Source organism: Xiphophorus couchianus, chromosome 6, assembly GCF_001444195.1.
Source record: "Xiphophorus couchianus chromosome 6, X_couchianus-1.0, whole genome shotgun sequence".
Taxonomy (NCBI): Eukaryota; Metazoa; Chordata; class Actinopteri; order Cyprinodontiformes; family Poeciliidae; genus Xiphophorus; species Xiphophorus couchianus.
The window spans coordinates 28,883,416-28,900,181 of record NC_040233.1 but is presented as its reverse complement, the minus strand read 5'-3'; the positions used below and the strand labels follow the sequence as shown (position 1 = coordinate 28,900,181).

General features: G+C 42.2%; 1 protein-coding gene across 1 annotated transcript; it reads left to right on the top strand.

The window, feature by feature from the left end:
* The first annotated feature begins 8,581 nt into the window (after nt 1-8,581).
* On the top strand, nt 8,582-14,743 carry LOC114145976 (E3 ubiquitin-protein ligase TRIM21-like). Its single transcript, XM_028019696.1, has 3 exons — nt 8,582-8,636; nt 10,969-11,032; nt 12,716-14,743. The coding sequence occupies exon 3, from the start codon at nt 12,724-12,726 to the stop codon at nt 14,257-14,259; it is 1,536 nt and encodes a 511-aa protein (XP_027875497.1). The 5' UTR covers nt 8,582-8,636; nt 10,969-11,032; nt 12,716-12,723; the 3' UTR covers nt 14,260-14,743.
* Nucleotides 14,744-16,766: the final 2,023 nt, after the last annotated feature.

The window sequence follows — 16,766 nt, the reverse complement described above, 5'->3', positions numbered from 1 at the left end:
TAATTCTTTTGTCTCAGGTAAAGAATGTACTTCTTTGTACTCTGAAGTTTTCTTGTTAAATTCATATGGTGTTTTCTATTGAATTAAACTCTGTATCTCTGTGACGTCATTGAGCCTCGCCGTCTGTTTTTCCAGCCGTGACGGCATCCGCTCGGGACCCGGCTAACAGGAGGAAAAGAGAGCCATGCTGTTTCCAAAATTTAAGCTAACCTAATAAATTTCCTTCTTTAATACCACATCCAGCACAAAGTGGATAAATGAGGTCATGTCCTTTCTGAAAGTGTAGAAAATTAGATATACAAAAACTGGAAACTTGAACAAATTCTACTCTAAATGGCAACCATTTATTCACTTTGTTGCTTCGATGTAGAATTGTAACCCCCCCCCCGCTTTCTCCTCCTTTTTCTTTGTTTGTTTGTTTTTTGTTTTTCTCTTCTCTGACGTACAGTATATGTGTTTTTTCATTACTAATTTTCTTTCACTATGTTTTACTATTGGAGTTGTTATGTATGTGTTTTGTTCCTGAAAACGTGCATCTTACTGTTAATGCTGTAAACCAGGGATGTCGGGGTCAGACACTCCGAGGACCAAAGAAGCAAGTTCCCTGTGGACCGAGGGCCAGACTGGTATCCTTAGTGAAACATATTGATATGATACATTTATATGTCTGGGGTAAGGCCAGGTCAATAGTGATATGACAACAATCATTATAATTTTGTATTGTTTTCAATTTCACATTTTTGGTTCTGAAACATCAAGCTTGTCAATTAGTTCTACTGGATCTCATGTATTACCACTGAAACATAGGAGAGGTCAGAGGAGTAATGTGCATTTCAGCTTCATAATCTATTTTAAGTGTATTGTACTTGTTACTGTATTCATATAGTTACACATTTTTACTTTTATTCATGTCTTTTACCATCAGTCTAGGAACTGCAGGTGAAAATGCAGCCTTCTTATGTACAGAAATGCTAATAATGTGTATTGAGGAAGAATGTATTTAAAACTTTGAACAAAACGTTTGGCTCGTCTCTTCCTCAACACAGCCGGGTTCTTCTCGGCGAGCGGCGGCCAGCTGTAAAACGAAACTAACAAGGCGTGTTGACGTCACAGATCACAGAGTTTAATTCATACAAAGCAATGAACAACAAAGCTGCAGAGATACAGAGATATGCATTTCTCATAAAATAACAACACACAAGGAGAGACAAAAAACAAACACGAAACACACAGACAGACAAAGGCGCCCAACGTGGAGAGAAAAAAGATGGCAAAAACTCTCTCTCTCTCTCTCTCTTTACACTTCGTTTTAAACAAAAGGGGTGTTTCCGTATTTTAATCTATGCAACGAAGGCGTTCCGTTGTTCAACCAATCAGAGACCTGTTTTCGGCCCCAGAGAAACCTGAGACGTCTTCCCCTTTACACCCAAACTCGAACGGGCGTCTGGTCTCCGTCAAGCCAGAAGGGGAAGAACACTTAATCTCAGAGGTACTGGGTACGACTGTCCCCGGCACCGAAGTCCTGAGATAAATCTCGCAGACTCCCCTGGAGTTTTGACGTCCCACATTCCAGCTGCCGTTTCCATGGAGATGCTACTTTATGGCCCTTGTGTGCTCTTTCAGCAGACAGTGGAAGGCGTCTGCTTGTCTCCTTGGGCCATCTCAAAGGGTCACACAAAGCCTGTTTTTCCAATAAAAATGCTTAATATTCCTTTACACATGTTGTAAGTATTTTAGCACTTAAAAAATCATTTTCCTTTACATGTGTCGTCCCTGTAATAAATAAATAAGTAAATAAAAAACTGTGGCAGCCTTGTCACTGAGATACATATTTCAAACAAATTAGTAAATGCAATATTGTCACAAAGTTTTTGTCAAACTCATGTTTAGTAACAGGAGAGTCAATTAAATCCTATTTAACTAATCTTTTTTAGTTATTAAAAGTTTTTGTAGCCAGTCCTGGTATATGTTGACTGTCAGTGGCTGTTTTCTCTTGTCATTGACTGATTTGACAATAAAGTGTCATGATGTCCTGAACTCGCCGAACCATCCATCCATCCATCCATCCATCCATCTTCTTCCGCTTATCCGAGATCGGGTCGCGGGGGTAGCAGCTTCAGAAGGGAGGCCCAGACTTCCCTCTCCCCAGCCACTTCTTCTAGCTCTTCCGGGGGAATCCCGAGGCGTTCCCAGGCCAGCCGAGAGACATAGTCCCTCCAGCGTGTCCTGGGTCTTCCCCGGGGCCTCCTCCCGGTGGGAAATGCCCGGAACACCTCACCAGGGAGGCGTCCAGGAGGCATCCTGACCAGATGCCCAAGCCTCAACTGGCTCCTCTTGATGTGAAGGAGCAGCGGCTCTACTCTGAGTCCCTCCCGGATGACTGAGCTTCTCACCGTATCTCTAAGGGAGAGCCCAGCCACCCTACGGAGAAAACCCATTTCGGCCGCTTGTATCCGCGATCTCGTTCTTTCGGTCATGACCCAAAGCTCATGACCATAGATGAGGGTGGGAACGTAGATCGACCGGTAAATCGAGAGCTTCGCTTTTTGGCTCAGCTCTCTCTTCACCACGACGAACCGGTACAGCGCCCGCTTGACGGCAGACGCTGCGCCAATCCGCCTGTCGATCTCCCGCTCCCTTCTTCCCCCATTCGTGAACAAGATCCCGAGATACTTGAACTCCTCCACTTGGGGCAGGACACCCCCCCCTGACCCGGAGAAGGCACTCTACCCTTTTCCGGCTCAAGACCATGGCCTCGGATTTGGAGGCACTGATCCCCATCCCGGCCGCTTCACACTCGGCTGCGAACCGCTCCAGCGAGAGCTGCAGATCACGACCTGATGAAGCCAAAAGGAGCACATCGTCTGCAAAAAACAGAGATGAGATCCTAAGGCCACCAAATCGGATCCCCTCAACACCTTGGCTGGTCTAGAAATTCTGTCCATGAAAGTGATGAATAGAATCGGTGACAAAGGGCAGCCCTGGCGGAGTCCAACTCTCACCGGAAACGAGCCCAACTTACTGCCGGCAATGCGGACCAGACTCTGACACCGGTCATACAGGGAGCTGACAGCCCGTATCAAAGGGCCCGGTACCCATACTCCCGGAGAACCCTTCACAGGGCTCCCGGAGGGACACGGTCGAACGCCTTCTCCAAGTCCACAAAACACATGTAGACTGGTTGGGCGAACTCCCATGCACCCTCCAGGAACCTCTGCCAAGGGTGTAGAGCTGGTCCAGTGTTCCACGACCAGGACGAAAACCACACTGCTCTTCCTGAATCCGAGGTTCGACTATCCGACGGACCCTCCTCTCCGGGACCCCTGAATAGACCTTGCCAGGGAGGCTTAAGAGTGTGACCCCTCTATAATTAGAGCACACCCTCCGGCCCCCCTTTTTGAACAGGGGGACCACCACCCCAGTCTGCCAATCCAGGGGAACTGCCCCCGATGTCCATGCGATATTGCAGAGTCGCGTCAGCCAACACAATCCTACAACATCCAGAGCCTTAAGGAACTCTGGGTGGATCTCATCCACCCCCGGAGCCTTGACACCGAGGAGCTTCTCAACCACCTCGGCGACCTCGTCCCCAGAGATTGGAGAGCCCAACCCAGAGTCCCCAGGCTCAGCTTCATCAATGGAAGGCATGTTGGTGGGATTGAGGAGGTCTTCGAAGTACTCTGCCCACCGGCCCACAATGTCCCGAGTAGAGGTCAGCTGCACAACATCCCCACTATAAACAGGGTTGGTGCTGCACTGCTTCCCCCCCCCGAGACGCTGGATGGTGGACCAGAATCGCCTCGAAGCCGTACGGAAGTCTTTCTCCATGGCCTCTCCAAACTCCTCCCACGCCCGAGTTTTTGCCTCAGCGACCACCCGAGCCGCATGCCGCTTCGCCTGCCGGTACCTATCAGCTGCTTCCGGAGTCCCACAGGTCAAAAAGGCCCGATAGGATTCCTTCTACAGCCTGACGGCATCCCTCACCGAAGATGTCCACCAAAGGGTTCCAGGGTTGCCACCACGACAGGCACCGACAACCTTGCGGCCACAGCTCCGATCGGCCGCCTCGACAATGGAGGCACGGAACAAGGTCCACTCAGACTCCATGTCCCCCACCTCCCCCCGGGACGTGGTCGAAGTTTTGCCAGAGATGGGAGTTATAGCTCCGTCTCACAAGGGATTCCACCAGACGTTCCCAGCAGACCCTCACAACACGTTTGGGCCTGCCAGGTCTGACCGGCTTTCTCCCCCACCACCGGAGCCAACTCACCACCAGGTAGTGGTCAGTGGACAGCTCCGCACGTCTCTTCACCCAAGTGTCCAAGACATACGGCCGCAGAGCCGATGAAACTATGACAAAGTCGATCATCGAACTGCAGTCTAGGGTGTCCTGGTGCCAAGTGCACATATGAACACCCTTATGCCTGAACATGGTGTTCGTTATGGACAATCCATGACGAGCACAGAAGTCCAACAACAGAACACCATTCGAGTTCAGATCAGGGGGGCCGTTCCTCCCAACCACGCCCCTCCAGGTCTCACTGTCGTTGCCCACGTGAGCGTTGAAGTCCCCCAGCAGAACAAGGGAGTCCCCAGGAGGAGCACTCTCCAGTACCCCCTCTAAGGACTCCAAAAAGGTGGGTAATCTGAACTGTCGTTCGGCCCGTAAGCACAAACGACAGTCAGGACCCGTCCTCCACCCGTAGGCGGAGGGAGGCTACCCTCTCGTTCACCGGGGTAAACCGCAACGTACAGGCGCCGAGATGGGGAGCAACAAGTATGCCCACTCCTGCCCGTCGCCTCTCACCCTGGGCAACTCTAGAGTGGAAGTATGTCCAGCCCCTCTCAAGGAGGCTAGTTCCAGAACCAGAGCCATGCGTCGAGGTGAGACCGACTATTTCTAGCCGGAACCTCTCGACCTCACACACTAGCTCCGGGCTCCTTCCCCACCAGAGAGGTGACATTCCACGTCCCAAGAGCTTCTGCAACCGAGGATCGGACCGCCAGGGCCCCCTCCCTTGGCCGCCACACATCACACAATGCACCCGACCCCTTTGGCCCCTCTCACGGGTGTTGGGCCCATGGGAGGGGGGACACATGTTTCCTCTTTGGGCTGAGCCCGGCTGGGCTCCATGGGAAAAAGCCCGGCCACCAGGCGCTCGCCATCGTGCCCCCCCTCCAGGCCTGGCTCCAGACTGGGGCCCCGGTGACCCGCGTCCGGGCGAGGGAACGCCAAGTCCAATGTTTTTTTCTCATCATAGGGGCCTTCGGGCTGCGCTTTGTCTGGTCCCTCACCTAGGACCTGTCTGCCTTGGGTGACCCTACCAGGGGCATGAAGCCCCAGACAGCATAGCTCCTGGGATCATTGGGGCCCTGAAACCCCTCCACCATGATAAGGTGGCAGCCCACGGAGAGGACTGTTTCAATAAAAGACTGTTTCAATAAAAGCTTAAGGAATATTCATCAGATTTATTTACAGAAACCCTCATTAACTAAATGAATTCCTTCAGAACTGCAGAACTTTGTGGATTATTAATTAAACTTTCTTAACCAGCTATAATATTGTGGTATGAATCCAATGATCAGGACTGTTTAATAATATTAAGGCTAAATAAATATCAAATTGCTGATTCTAACTTCTGGTTTATATTTTAGAAATATTTAAATTATGTTGATCCCACAGATCTTTAATAATTGTTTGTAACATTTTTTGTTTATACATAAATTATTAAAATAATTTTATTGTCCAGAACCAAGTGGACATGATTAAAATAAGGAACGAAAGTTCAAATAAATAAAAACCTGTAAATTAATATTTATTTTCAATGTCCTGAAAAAATAACAACTGATAACAGGAGATATTTTTCAGGTGGTGGAAATTACTTCAGTAAACACAAAACTGAGTGTAAAAGTTACTAAAAGCCAAATAAAACTGTTTCAGGAAACATTGATCGGATCTGCTGATCAAAATAATCTGAAGGATTAAATTAAAATTAAAATCTACAAAATAACCTGAAGCGCAGAGACTCAAACCAGCCACCAGATGGCAGTAGACTCTTTGGTTCTGGTCTGTCCTCAGCTGTTTGACGGTTCTGTTGGACCTCACCTGATGAGTCTGCGCAGCAACAGTGTGTTCATCAGAGAGAGTCTGAACCCAGAAAACCCGGAAACAGCAACACCTGCAGGTCCCAGAGGGAACTGGTGGAGCAGATACTGGGAGAACTGGGAGATTGGGAGAGACTGTTTGGGTTTCTAACAGCTGCAGACGTAAGACGTGGATCCAGTCCAGTTTCTCTCTGTCTGCAGTGTTGGATCCGTTTCTGTTCTGTGGGCCGAACCGAACCGAGCTCTGGGACGTGTTTCCCGTCGGTTCTATCCTGCTGTCCTGTTTGGAACCTCATGGTGCTTTTAGTTATGTCTCCTCCATCACCACTTAACCAAATGTTTATGTGAAATTAATTATTTTCACAAATTAATGTCTATAAAATGATCAGGAAAGGGGTAGAACTGTTGCCTTGCAGTAAGAAGGTTCTGGGTTCGATTCCCAGCATGGTGGGTTCTCTCTGGTTTTCCGGCTTCCACCCACAGTCCAAAATCATGACTGTCAGGTTAATTGGTTTCTCTAAATTCTCCCTAGGTGTGTGTGTGTGTGTGTTGTCCTGTCTGTCTCTGTGCTGCCCTGCGACAGACTGGTGATCCATCCAGGTGACCCCTGGAGAGGCAGCAGCTCCTCCTGACCCCACTGGGGACAAGATGTTAGAAAATGAATGGATGGATGATCCGTAAAGTTTGTATTAAAGTCTGTTTCCATTCAGTTTGGTTCTGATCGTTTGGACCCAGAGACTCAAATAAAACTGGGTGTTGATCTTTTGTATCTTTGTAGTTTCATGAAACAATGTAAAGGCAATATGACTCCAACAATGAACATGTTTTCTGATATTTCATAATATCAGAATTTTCATAAATGTTTTCTAAACCAATCCTGGATCAAAACCAAAAATAAATAAAACCAGATACAAGCTCAATATTTCAGAGAAAATAAACATTTAAATAAAACCAATCATGAGATCTGAGCATTTATATCTGTAATTATTGAAAATATATCATGTGGAAGTGATGAAGGGTTGAAATGACCCGTGTTGTATGAAGTAGGACTGGTTCTGATCCAACCAGATTAACTTTGACCTCCTACTGCCGATTTCAGGTCCATCATGAAGCTGTGCTGCTGCCCATAGTGCTGAATCTTCTTATTAATGCCGACCTCCATATTAATTAATAAACACACCAGTCATCTCTAATTGAACTCATTTATAGTTGTCTCATTGAGATTCCAGATTTATTTTACAAAAGAGACCTGTTTCGATAAAACAAAACAAAAAATGGATAACTACATCATTGTGGTGGATGCTCCTCCCACCACCACATCGTGTTAGTATTTTTCTTTATATTTTATTACAGTTTATACGTTTAAGTTAGTTATTTCATTTAGACATATATTTTCTAATGGGTGCACACTTTATTTAATGTCTGTCTGAATGGTTTATTTACACTTGTTCTTTGTTTGAGGTGCGGCTGAGACAAACCAGCTGGAGGAGGAAACCTGGAGCAAACCATTTGTTTGAAAGACTGAAGGGGGAAGACTTGTTTCAAGTTGTTTTTATTTAGTTAATTTTGTCACTTCAATATTCACTTATTGTTTCTGCTAAGTAAGAGTTAGTTTTGCTTCATGTCTTTCATAGAATGCTTTAGTTAATTTTGTATGTATTTGTTCTTTTGTTATGTCGTGCCTCCCTCTTGTGGTAGATTTAGGTTACTCCACCCCTATTTAAGCCTTTTGTTCTTTGTTGGCAGGTCAGTTTTGTTTGTGTTCAGTTAGAATTCAGTTGACCTCAGTTAAATTGGGCCCAAAATTGTTCTTTGACTTATTTTTGCATTAAATCTTTATGTTTTGTTTGCTATTTTGGAATAATTAAATTGAATTTTTGCTACTTTGAACATTTTTTTGTCCTTGTTTGAGTCTGGTCCCTCACAATCAACAATACAAGTAACTAATAAATCTGGTGAAATAAGCTGTGTGTTCTCTTGAGGAAGAGCTGCATTAGACTGCAGTGGAAGCTGATTATAAAATCTTTAGTTTGTTATGATCCAGTTCAACCAGGAAGAGAAGAAGCATTTCAACCAGATGTTAATGTTTAACAGTAATGTGATTTATTGTTCAGTTTTGTTTTTAAAATGAACAATAATCAAAAGTCAAAGCCAGAGTTTCAGTGGACAAACTACTGAATACATCAAAGGTCACAAAACAAACATTATGTATTTATAGGCAGAAGGACTGATGGTGGAACCAGAACCTGTCCTTGTTCTTCTGCTCACTATCATAGCAGCATAGACTAAGAATAAACATTTAGTTTTAAATCTAACATTCTGAGGAAGCAGGAAAAATGTAATTGCATAAAAATTGACTAACCTTTAGTAAGACTGTAGTTATAAATGAAGGAGGAAACCAACCTGGAACATTCCTGAAGTTAGAGGTGGAGCAACAAGAGAGGAGGAGGTTTAAATACTAACTGAAGAGAAAACTTTCATTTCATCAGCAGAGCTGGAGTCCAGATCAAACAACTCAGAAACAAACAGTGGTGAGTACGAATCCTGATATTGACTGAGTTTCTGCAAGCTGCACTAGCACAACTCAGCTCAACACTTTAAGGAAATAATGATTATCTTAGTGGAAACTCTGTGCTTTACCAGAAATAGTGTCTGAAATTCATAATAAGGTTTGAATAATTAATAATTTATGTTTTCGATCAGTGGAGACATTAAATCATCCATCCATTCTCTATGCTCACTTATACAGAGTAGCATGGGGCTTTTTCAACTCATCTCAACTCAACAGTAAGTTTCAGAAAGTTATGATTAGATTATCATGGTAGGAAAAAGTATTTGAAATTCATAAGTTTTGAATACTTAATCAGATATCTATGTTTCTAACAAATGTTGACTCTCTTAGCCTCTTGGTTCATAAAAAGTTATGTCATCCCAACATATGGAACCCATCATTCTAATGTAAATTGGCCACTACAATTTCTGCCATAATTTTTAATAGCTTTACGTCAAAAAACTTATTCATGTGATTTTAATTTCATTTCTTGTTTAACGGAAACGCCGCAATTGCAAAATTGTGTTTTTGTTTATTGTGGCAGAATATAAAAACAGATTTATGCATATTTGTAATGTAAATGCATCCACAGAAACATTCAGGATACAAAACTGGAAACACACATTCACAGCTACGTGCAGCTCAGAGAGTCAACAGAAACTTTCTGTTCATTTCTGAATGGAGTTTTTGGACTCTGTACAGAAAGACCCGGACTGGGATTCAAAGCCAGAACTGCCCTGTTGCCTGGCAACAGCATTATCAGCTATCAATAAATATGAATTTGAATGTGCTCCAACATGCAGTTCAGTCAATTGTTCAGTGATACTGGATTCATTATAATATTTAGGATTAATCTAAAAACGGATTTATTTGTTGTGTTTTATGCAGCTGCTGGACAAGTAGCGATAAATATGTACAGCTTTGGAAAGATTTGCAATATCACTTGAAATGATCATTTCTCTGATTTTACTTTTTTTTACTTCTTATCTTCAATCTGATCTTACATTTTTTAGGTTTATGATTTAGTAAAATAAACATTGTTGTTTTATTCTATGAACTTCTGACAACATGTCTCTGACATCCCAAGCAAATATTTTGTACTTATTAGCAAAAAATGAGTAACGGTCAAAAAAAAGAAAAAGATGCAGTGCTTTCAGACCTCAAATAATCCAAAGAAAACAAGTTCATTTTAATTTAGGAACAACAATACTAATGTTTTAACTCAGGAAAGGTTCAGAAATCAATATTTGGTGGAATAACTGTGAGGTTTTTAATGGGGTTCAGGCCAGTGGTCTTTATTATTTCTTAAGAAGCAGATCTGTAATGACTTTGCACTTCTTAAAGTTGGAAATGTTATTTTGTTGGAGAGAGAAGTCTGGAAATATTTGCTGCTGAAGTCATTTGTCTACAGTGTTTTGCACATTTAGTAGTGACTTTAAAAAGGTTTGTGTTTAAAGCAGTTTAGTGTCACCCTGTGAGACAGAAGGACAGATTTCCCAGAGAGTCTTCTGGTCCTCTCTAACAAACTGGTTCTCCTTTCACAGTGCACAGCTCCCAGTCAGACCAGTGAGCCAGTCTAATGTGAACAGAGAACTTCATTATCAGAACAGCGTTGTTCAGAATTACAAACTGTAACAAGATTATTAACATAATTAGCAGGTGGAAATTAGCTGTAGGAGTTACAATCTGTTATAAAGAATATTTCCTTTGAGATTAATGTTCCTTTAAAGCTGCAATGTTGTTTACATATTTATTAAAACTGTCACCATGTTGTGACAGTTTGCTATAAGACAGATAATCTGTGAAAAGATGGATCTCCTCCCTGAGCTGCTACTGTCATCTGAAGAAAAGCACCAAAAACAACCAACCAGAGCCAGGGGGAGGGGCTTAGCATTGCCAATCAATCTCATGTACCCACTGATAATGTGCTAATGGAGGAGAAACAGCTTATCGTTATAGAAAAACTGTTTATCTGCTGTCACTGGGGACCATGCTAGCTAGACTGAGCATTCATGGCAGGATCTGCTGAAGGGAAGAAGCTAGGAGCAGAGGGGTGAGCAGCACGCACATGTGCTGATTGGCAGCCTTAAGACCAGCCTCCAGGTTCTGATTTGTTGTTTCTACTATGCTCTGGGATAAAGCAGAGGAGCTTGATCATTTGACAGTTTATCAACCAATATGTATAAAATATTTTATATAAAAGTTATGTAATGCAGCTTCAAATGGTGCCTGTTCAGTAAACAAGATGAAGTTCCGTTGCTTACAGACATTGTGTCAGATTTTTTATATTTAATTTCTGTTCATCTTAATAGATCCAAACGTTTTTGGCCCAACTTCACCAACTTACAGGAAGTTTGGCTGAACGCAAAGATCCAGGTGAGAAACTTCAGCAACACGTTGAATGACGGAGGAACCAACTTTCTAAACAGACCAGCACATAAAGCCTGAGCTCTTCATCGAAATGACCTTGAAAAGGTCAAGACATGCACATTATAGGGGGGAAGGTTTAACACCAAGCTCGTTTTTACTTTGGAAGCTGATTTATTTTAACATCATTTCACTTCAAATGATTCAAAGAGACCAAAATCACATTTAACTTTAAATCTTTTTTATAATTTGGTGTCAAAACGATCAAGTTTAAAGATCCTAAGGGCCACAAAGTTTATTTTCCCCGTCTTAGAAATGCAGGAAGAAATGTATAGTTACTTTTTATTTTTCCGCCTGAACAAAACAAAAACATTGCCATATTTTAAAGAAAACAACAAAGTAGTATTTTGTAACATTTATTATCAATGAGTGTAGATTGAAAAGAACAATAAATAAGGCTCTTGATTATTTGAAAGACATAATATTCTACAAAGTTTTCTCAGCAACAAGAAATGTATGAAACAACAGAGTGACGTATCAAAATCAGGCCACGGTTAGCGGGGAAAACCCACTCCACCCGCCGCCAGGCCCCGTTAGCGGAGCTACGCTGCTCCAAAAAGTCCGGAGAACGTTTCAAAGAAGCTTAATTTCGGATTAACTAAGTGGATAAATGAAGCTATGAGGGATACTTTCTAGCCTAAAACATCTTAAAACAACTTTTTGTGACAAATTAATAGTGTACTTACCTCTATTTACTGCTGCTGGTGGCGCTGTGCGATGGAGGCCATCTTGCTGGTCTGGAGTCGAGACAGGTATGGCTGCAGGTTGATGTGGAAAGCCACGCCCCCGCACTGTGGCCTTTCAAAATAAAAAAAACTAAACTAAAAACTCAGGCTAACCATTTTTCTCAGTGACAAGATATCTGGTGTTATTTGTTTCTCACAGGAGCATTACTTAAACTGACTTGGCAGGAAATACTACAGCGTCTGCCTGCAGCCTGTATAATGTCTGTGTGATATGGCTCCTGTGTAAGCCGGACAGAGAACGTCCGGGTCAGACCACTTGTCAAAAATGAAATCATGAAGATTGAAATTGAGCGTTCGTTATCCGTTTTTTTTCCGTTTCCCTTTTGTGCACTAAATGGGAAATTGGATAACGAGCCATTATCCAATTTTCGTTTTTTATTTTTCATTTCAAACAAAAAAACAAACTGCCTGAAAATACACGGACTAGCCACATTAGCAGCATTGAATTAAATCTCAGTTTGTTGCTCATCTCAGTGCAGTGGATTGAACTCATCCTGCAGGGCCGGTCCAAGGCTGAATGAGGCCTGGGGCAGAATCTGACCTAGGGGCCCCTCTTGCTGCTAAAACATCAGCACCTCAAACAGCTTCTGGGTTTATTTGATCTGGGAGAGAGAGAGTAGATTAACTGGCCAACCTGAAATCAATCAGTTATAATTACAGTTTATTCATTTGTATTGGTGAACAAACAGCTCAAACTCAAAGATTAAACTCAGATTGTTGCTATGGTAACAAAACAATCTAACTATGAAGATTGTTCTTTGAACTTTTACAATGTAAACTTGCCAACAATTTAAAATCTTTTTAATCTATCTATGCTGAAACCATTAAGCCAGTATTATTTCCTTGTATCATAAGATTTTGTTTCACTGTTTTCTGACTTTATTAGGAGTAAAAATGAAGGCAGAGGATGTCTTGAAAGCTTTGGAGGAATTAAGTGAGGAAGAGCTTAAAAAATTCAAATGGTTCCTGCAGCAACCTGAGACTCTTCCTGGACTCCCAACGATCAAGAGGGCATATCTTGAAAAAACCCAAAGCATTGACATTGTGGACTTGATGGTGCACACCTTCACACTTCAAAAATGCCTGGAGGTGACCAGCACAATTTTAGAGAAAATGAGCAGGAATGACCTGCGGCAGAGATTAATTCGCTATGAAAATCCAGAAAACAAGATGGATCGGCCTGTGGCACCTCCACGTCTGACGAAACAAAGGCTGATGAAGTCAATGAAAAACCTGGAGGACAGGATGTGTGGGAAGCACTTAAAACCTCTGGAGCTGTTCTGTAGGACCGACCAGACCCATGTCTGTGCATTCTGTGTTTTAGACCACAAGAACCACGAGCTGGTTCCTTTGAGAGAAGAATCTGAAGGAAAGAAGGCAGAGCTGAGGAAGACGGAGGCTGAAGTTCAGGAGATGATCCAGGAGAGACGACTGAAGATCCAGGAGATCAGAGAGTCGGTGAAGATCAGTAAAGATGCTGCAGACAGAGAGAAAGCAGAAGGTGTTCAGGTCTTCACAGCTCTGATAGAGTCTGCTGAGAGAGGCCTGAAGGAGCTCCTCAAGGAGATCCAAGACAAACAGGAAACTACAGAGAAAGAGGCTGAAGACTTCATCAGAGATCTGGAACAGGAGATCTCTGAGCTGAAGAAGAGGAGCTCTGAGGTCAAGCAGCTCTCACAGGATGAAGATCACCTCCACCTCCTCCAAAGCTTCTCCTATTTGACAGATGCTCCACCTGTCACGCACTGTGTAGAGGAAAGAGTTCATCCACCATCATATGAGGGGACTGTGAAGAGAGCTGTGAGCCAGATGAAGGAGACTCTCTGGGCAGATATGGAGAAGAGGTTGGAGATGAAGAGGATCCAGCAGTTTGCAGTGGATCTGACTCTGGATCCTGATACGGCTCATCCTAAACTCATCCTGTCTGATGATAAAAAGCAAGTGAAACATGGAAATGTTTGGAAGAATCTTCCAGAGTATCCAGAGAGATTTTCTCTGTTTACTAATGTTTTAGCAGAGCAGAGTTTCACTACAGGCAGATTTTACTTTCAGGTTCAGGTTACAGGAAAGACTGACTGGGATTTAGGAGTGGCCAGAGAATCTGTTGAGAGGAAGGGAGAGACTGATCTGAGTACTGAGAACGGTTTCTGGACTATTATATTGAGAAATGGAAATCGGTACGTACCAGGTGATGACGATTCAGTTAATCTCCATCTCCATCCTGGTCCTCAGAAGGTGGGGGTGTTTGTGGATTATGAGGAGGGTCTGGTCTCCTTCTATGATGTAGATGCTGCAGCTCTGATCTACTCCTTTACTGGCTGCTGCTTCAAGGAGAAACTCTACCCATTCTTTAGTCCTTTTCTTAATCAAGGTGGTACAAACTCTGCTCCTCTGATCATCTGTCCTGTTAATCAAGGTGGTTGTTGCTAAATCACCTTGAAGAATAAATCAAAGACACTCTGCAGGTAAAGTCCTGCTGGTGGAAAAGTGAAATAATCTTTAATTTGTCCTCAACAGTTCAGTTCGTAGCTGGATTATTTGCTGCAGTTACGTCTGATTGTTTATATTTTTCTCCACATTCTGAAATTTTATTTTATTCTTGTAATTCTTGAAACCATTACATTTTACTTGTTGGATAATTACTATTAATATAAAATTTCTTATCCAGAAAAATTATTTCCGTTTCACATTTTTCCTGTGAAATATTTGTGGGTAAAAACAAATCATTGGTAAAAGTAAAAAAATTTTAATGATTGCTGCTGATATTTATTAATATTTGGACTTAAATAAAGACAATAGTAAAGGAAACATAAGTTGCTTTATTTATTTATTACAGCAGTCATCTTAACTAATCTGCTTACAGCAGATCTGTGTTAACAAACCACACCATGTGGCTAATGTCCTGTCTCTACAGAGCAGAATCCATTAGGCTCCAGCCTAATACACCACTTTATTAAACAAAATCAGAAAATACATTGTATGTAATGATCCTGGTTTACTCAGTATGTATTTTAGTTATTTTGGTTTCCTTGTGTCATGCTGTTTCCCTCTGTGGTTCCAGCTGTCTCCTGTTTCCTCAGTGTGTATTTAGTCCCACCTGTTTGGTTTGTTACCTGCTGACTTCTTGCATCAACCTTTCATGTCTTGGACTTTGTAGCAAGTTTTTTACAGCATCAAATCATTTTTACTACCTCATCCTGGGTTTCTACCATGTTTTTGCCTCTTCTACCAAATGATGATGATCATTTATTTCAGACAGACATTTCACCAGCAAAACATAATAAAATAAGAATTTCATGTTTCTAAGTGTAAATACAATACCTTATTACCAAATATACAAACTCCATTACATGTAAATCCACCTTCTGCTCTGAGTCTGAAAAGGAGGATGATGAAGTTTCCTTTTTCCATTCAGTAATTCATATCAATAATCAGCCCATTTCCAGAATCCCTTAAATCAAAATAGTTTCTGAACCATATGAAAATAACACACACAAACTTATATGCACATGTACATCTATAATGTGTTCCTAGTTACATACAAATGCTCACGCCTGCACACCCCCACATGCACGCACACAACCACACACGCACACACACACACACAGTTGTATTCATTTTTGTGCAGTCTCAAATCTATCAGAAATCCTTCTGAAGGAATTTTTTGTTTAATCATTGATTCTTTCACCTTTGTTAGACTAGACGTCATAATCTAAAAGTACAATTGCAATCAAATTCAATACAGTTCATTTACATACAGTAGTTACAGTAAGTAAATCTCATCTCAAGGCACTTTACAAAGAAGACATTTCAATCAAGCCAGTGCGGATTGGCCATTAGGAGTTTTGGAAGGTTTCCCGAATAGCTGGTTGGTTGTGGGAATTTGGTTGGTTGTTTTTTTTTACCCCATAAAGAGCATTAAGGTCATTCTCTGAATTCGGTGCACTTTGTGCCTCACAAGTTTATCTGAAGGATTTTCATATAATGTAAATGACAATTGTTTTAGAAAATTAATTACTGGAAACATCCATGCATGCACCCATATTTTTTAAATTATGTTGTAACGCTTGGGTTGTGTTTAAGGGAGGAGAGGAGGCGGCAGATTCGTCAGGACGGTCAAAAACTCACAACTACACTGGTAGCACTCTCTTCACCAACCTTACAAAGCCCAGTTGAACGGCTGCTATATTATCAGACATGAAAATTAGCAGAGTCCAAACAACCCGTAACATTACTAAAAAGTTAGGGAGCTAACATGTCCGTCTGTAGCACGTTTCTCCCACGCTCTCTACAGAGAAGCCGTGGCGCATACTTCTGACATCACTAGCAATACTAGAGTATCTTAAAGAGACACTACACAATTACGGCTGTTACATATCCCCCCCTGGTCAGGAAAAGGCTGCCCTCAGCCGAACACAGCAAAGGCACAGTCAATACTTAACAAGCCTCCATACATGGATAAGCTGTTAAAAGTAAACAGGGAATATACTGGACAACATTGAAAAACTGGCATATATGACAGTTTCCAACAAAGTGAATGTCTACTTGGACAAATACTGTAAAGCGAAAATAGACATAGGGCATTCAGGACAATTACAAAATGAAATTCCCGTTTCGTACTTTTTTAGAATGGGAGAACAATTAGCATAATATGTGAGAAATATTTAAACATGAACCGTACAAAGCTTAAACAGTCATAACATCGATGAACACAAAGAAACATAAAATGCAAATAAGGTCACTTCAGGTCAAACCTGGAAGTATGAAAAGGGTTGGTCCACTTGTGGACTGACCAGTCAGTGGTGACCCTCGGAACACGTCTTGGTCTAAAGTTATAAAAAAAACCCAACAGCACTCCCGTTGTTAGCAGGGGGCAAACTGTTAACATCTGTCTCCAAAGCAGTGTCAGTGTCTTGAACAGAGTTTTGGTCCAAAAA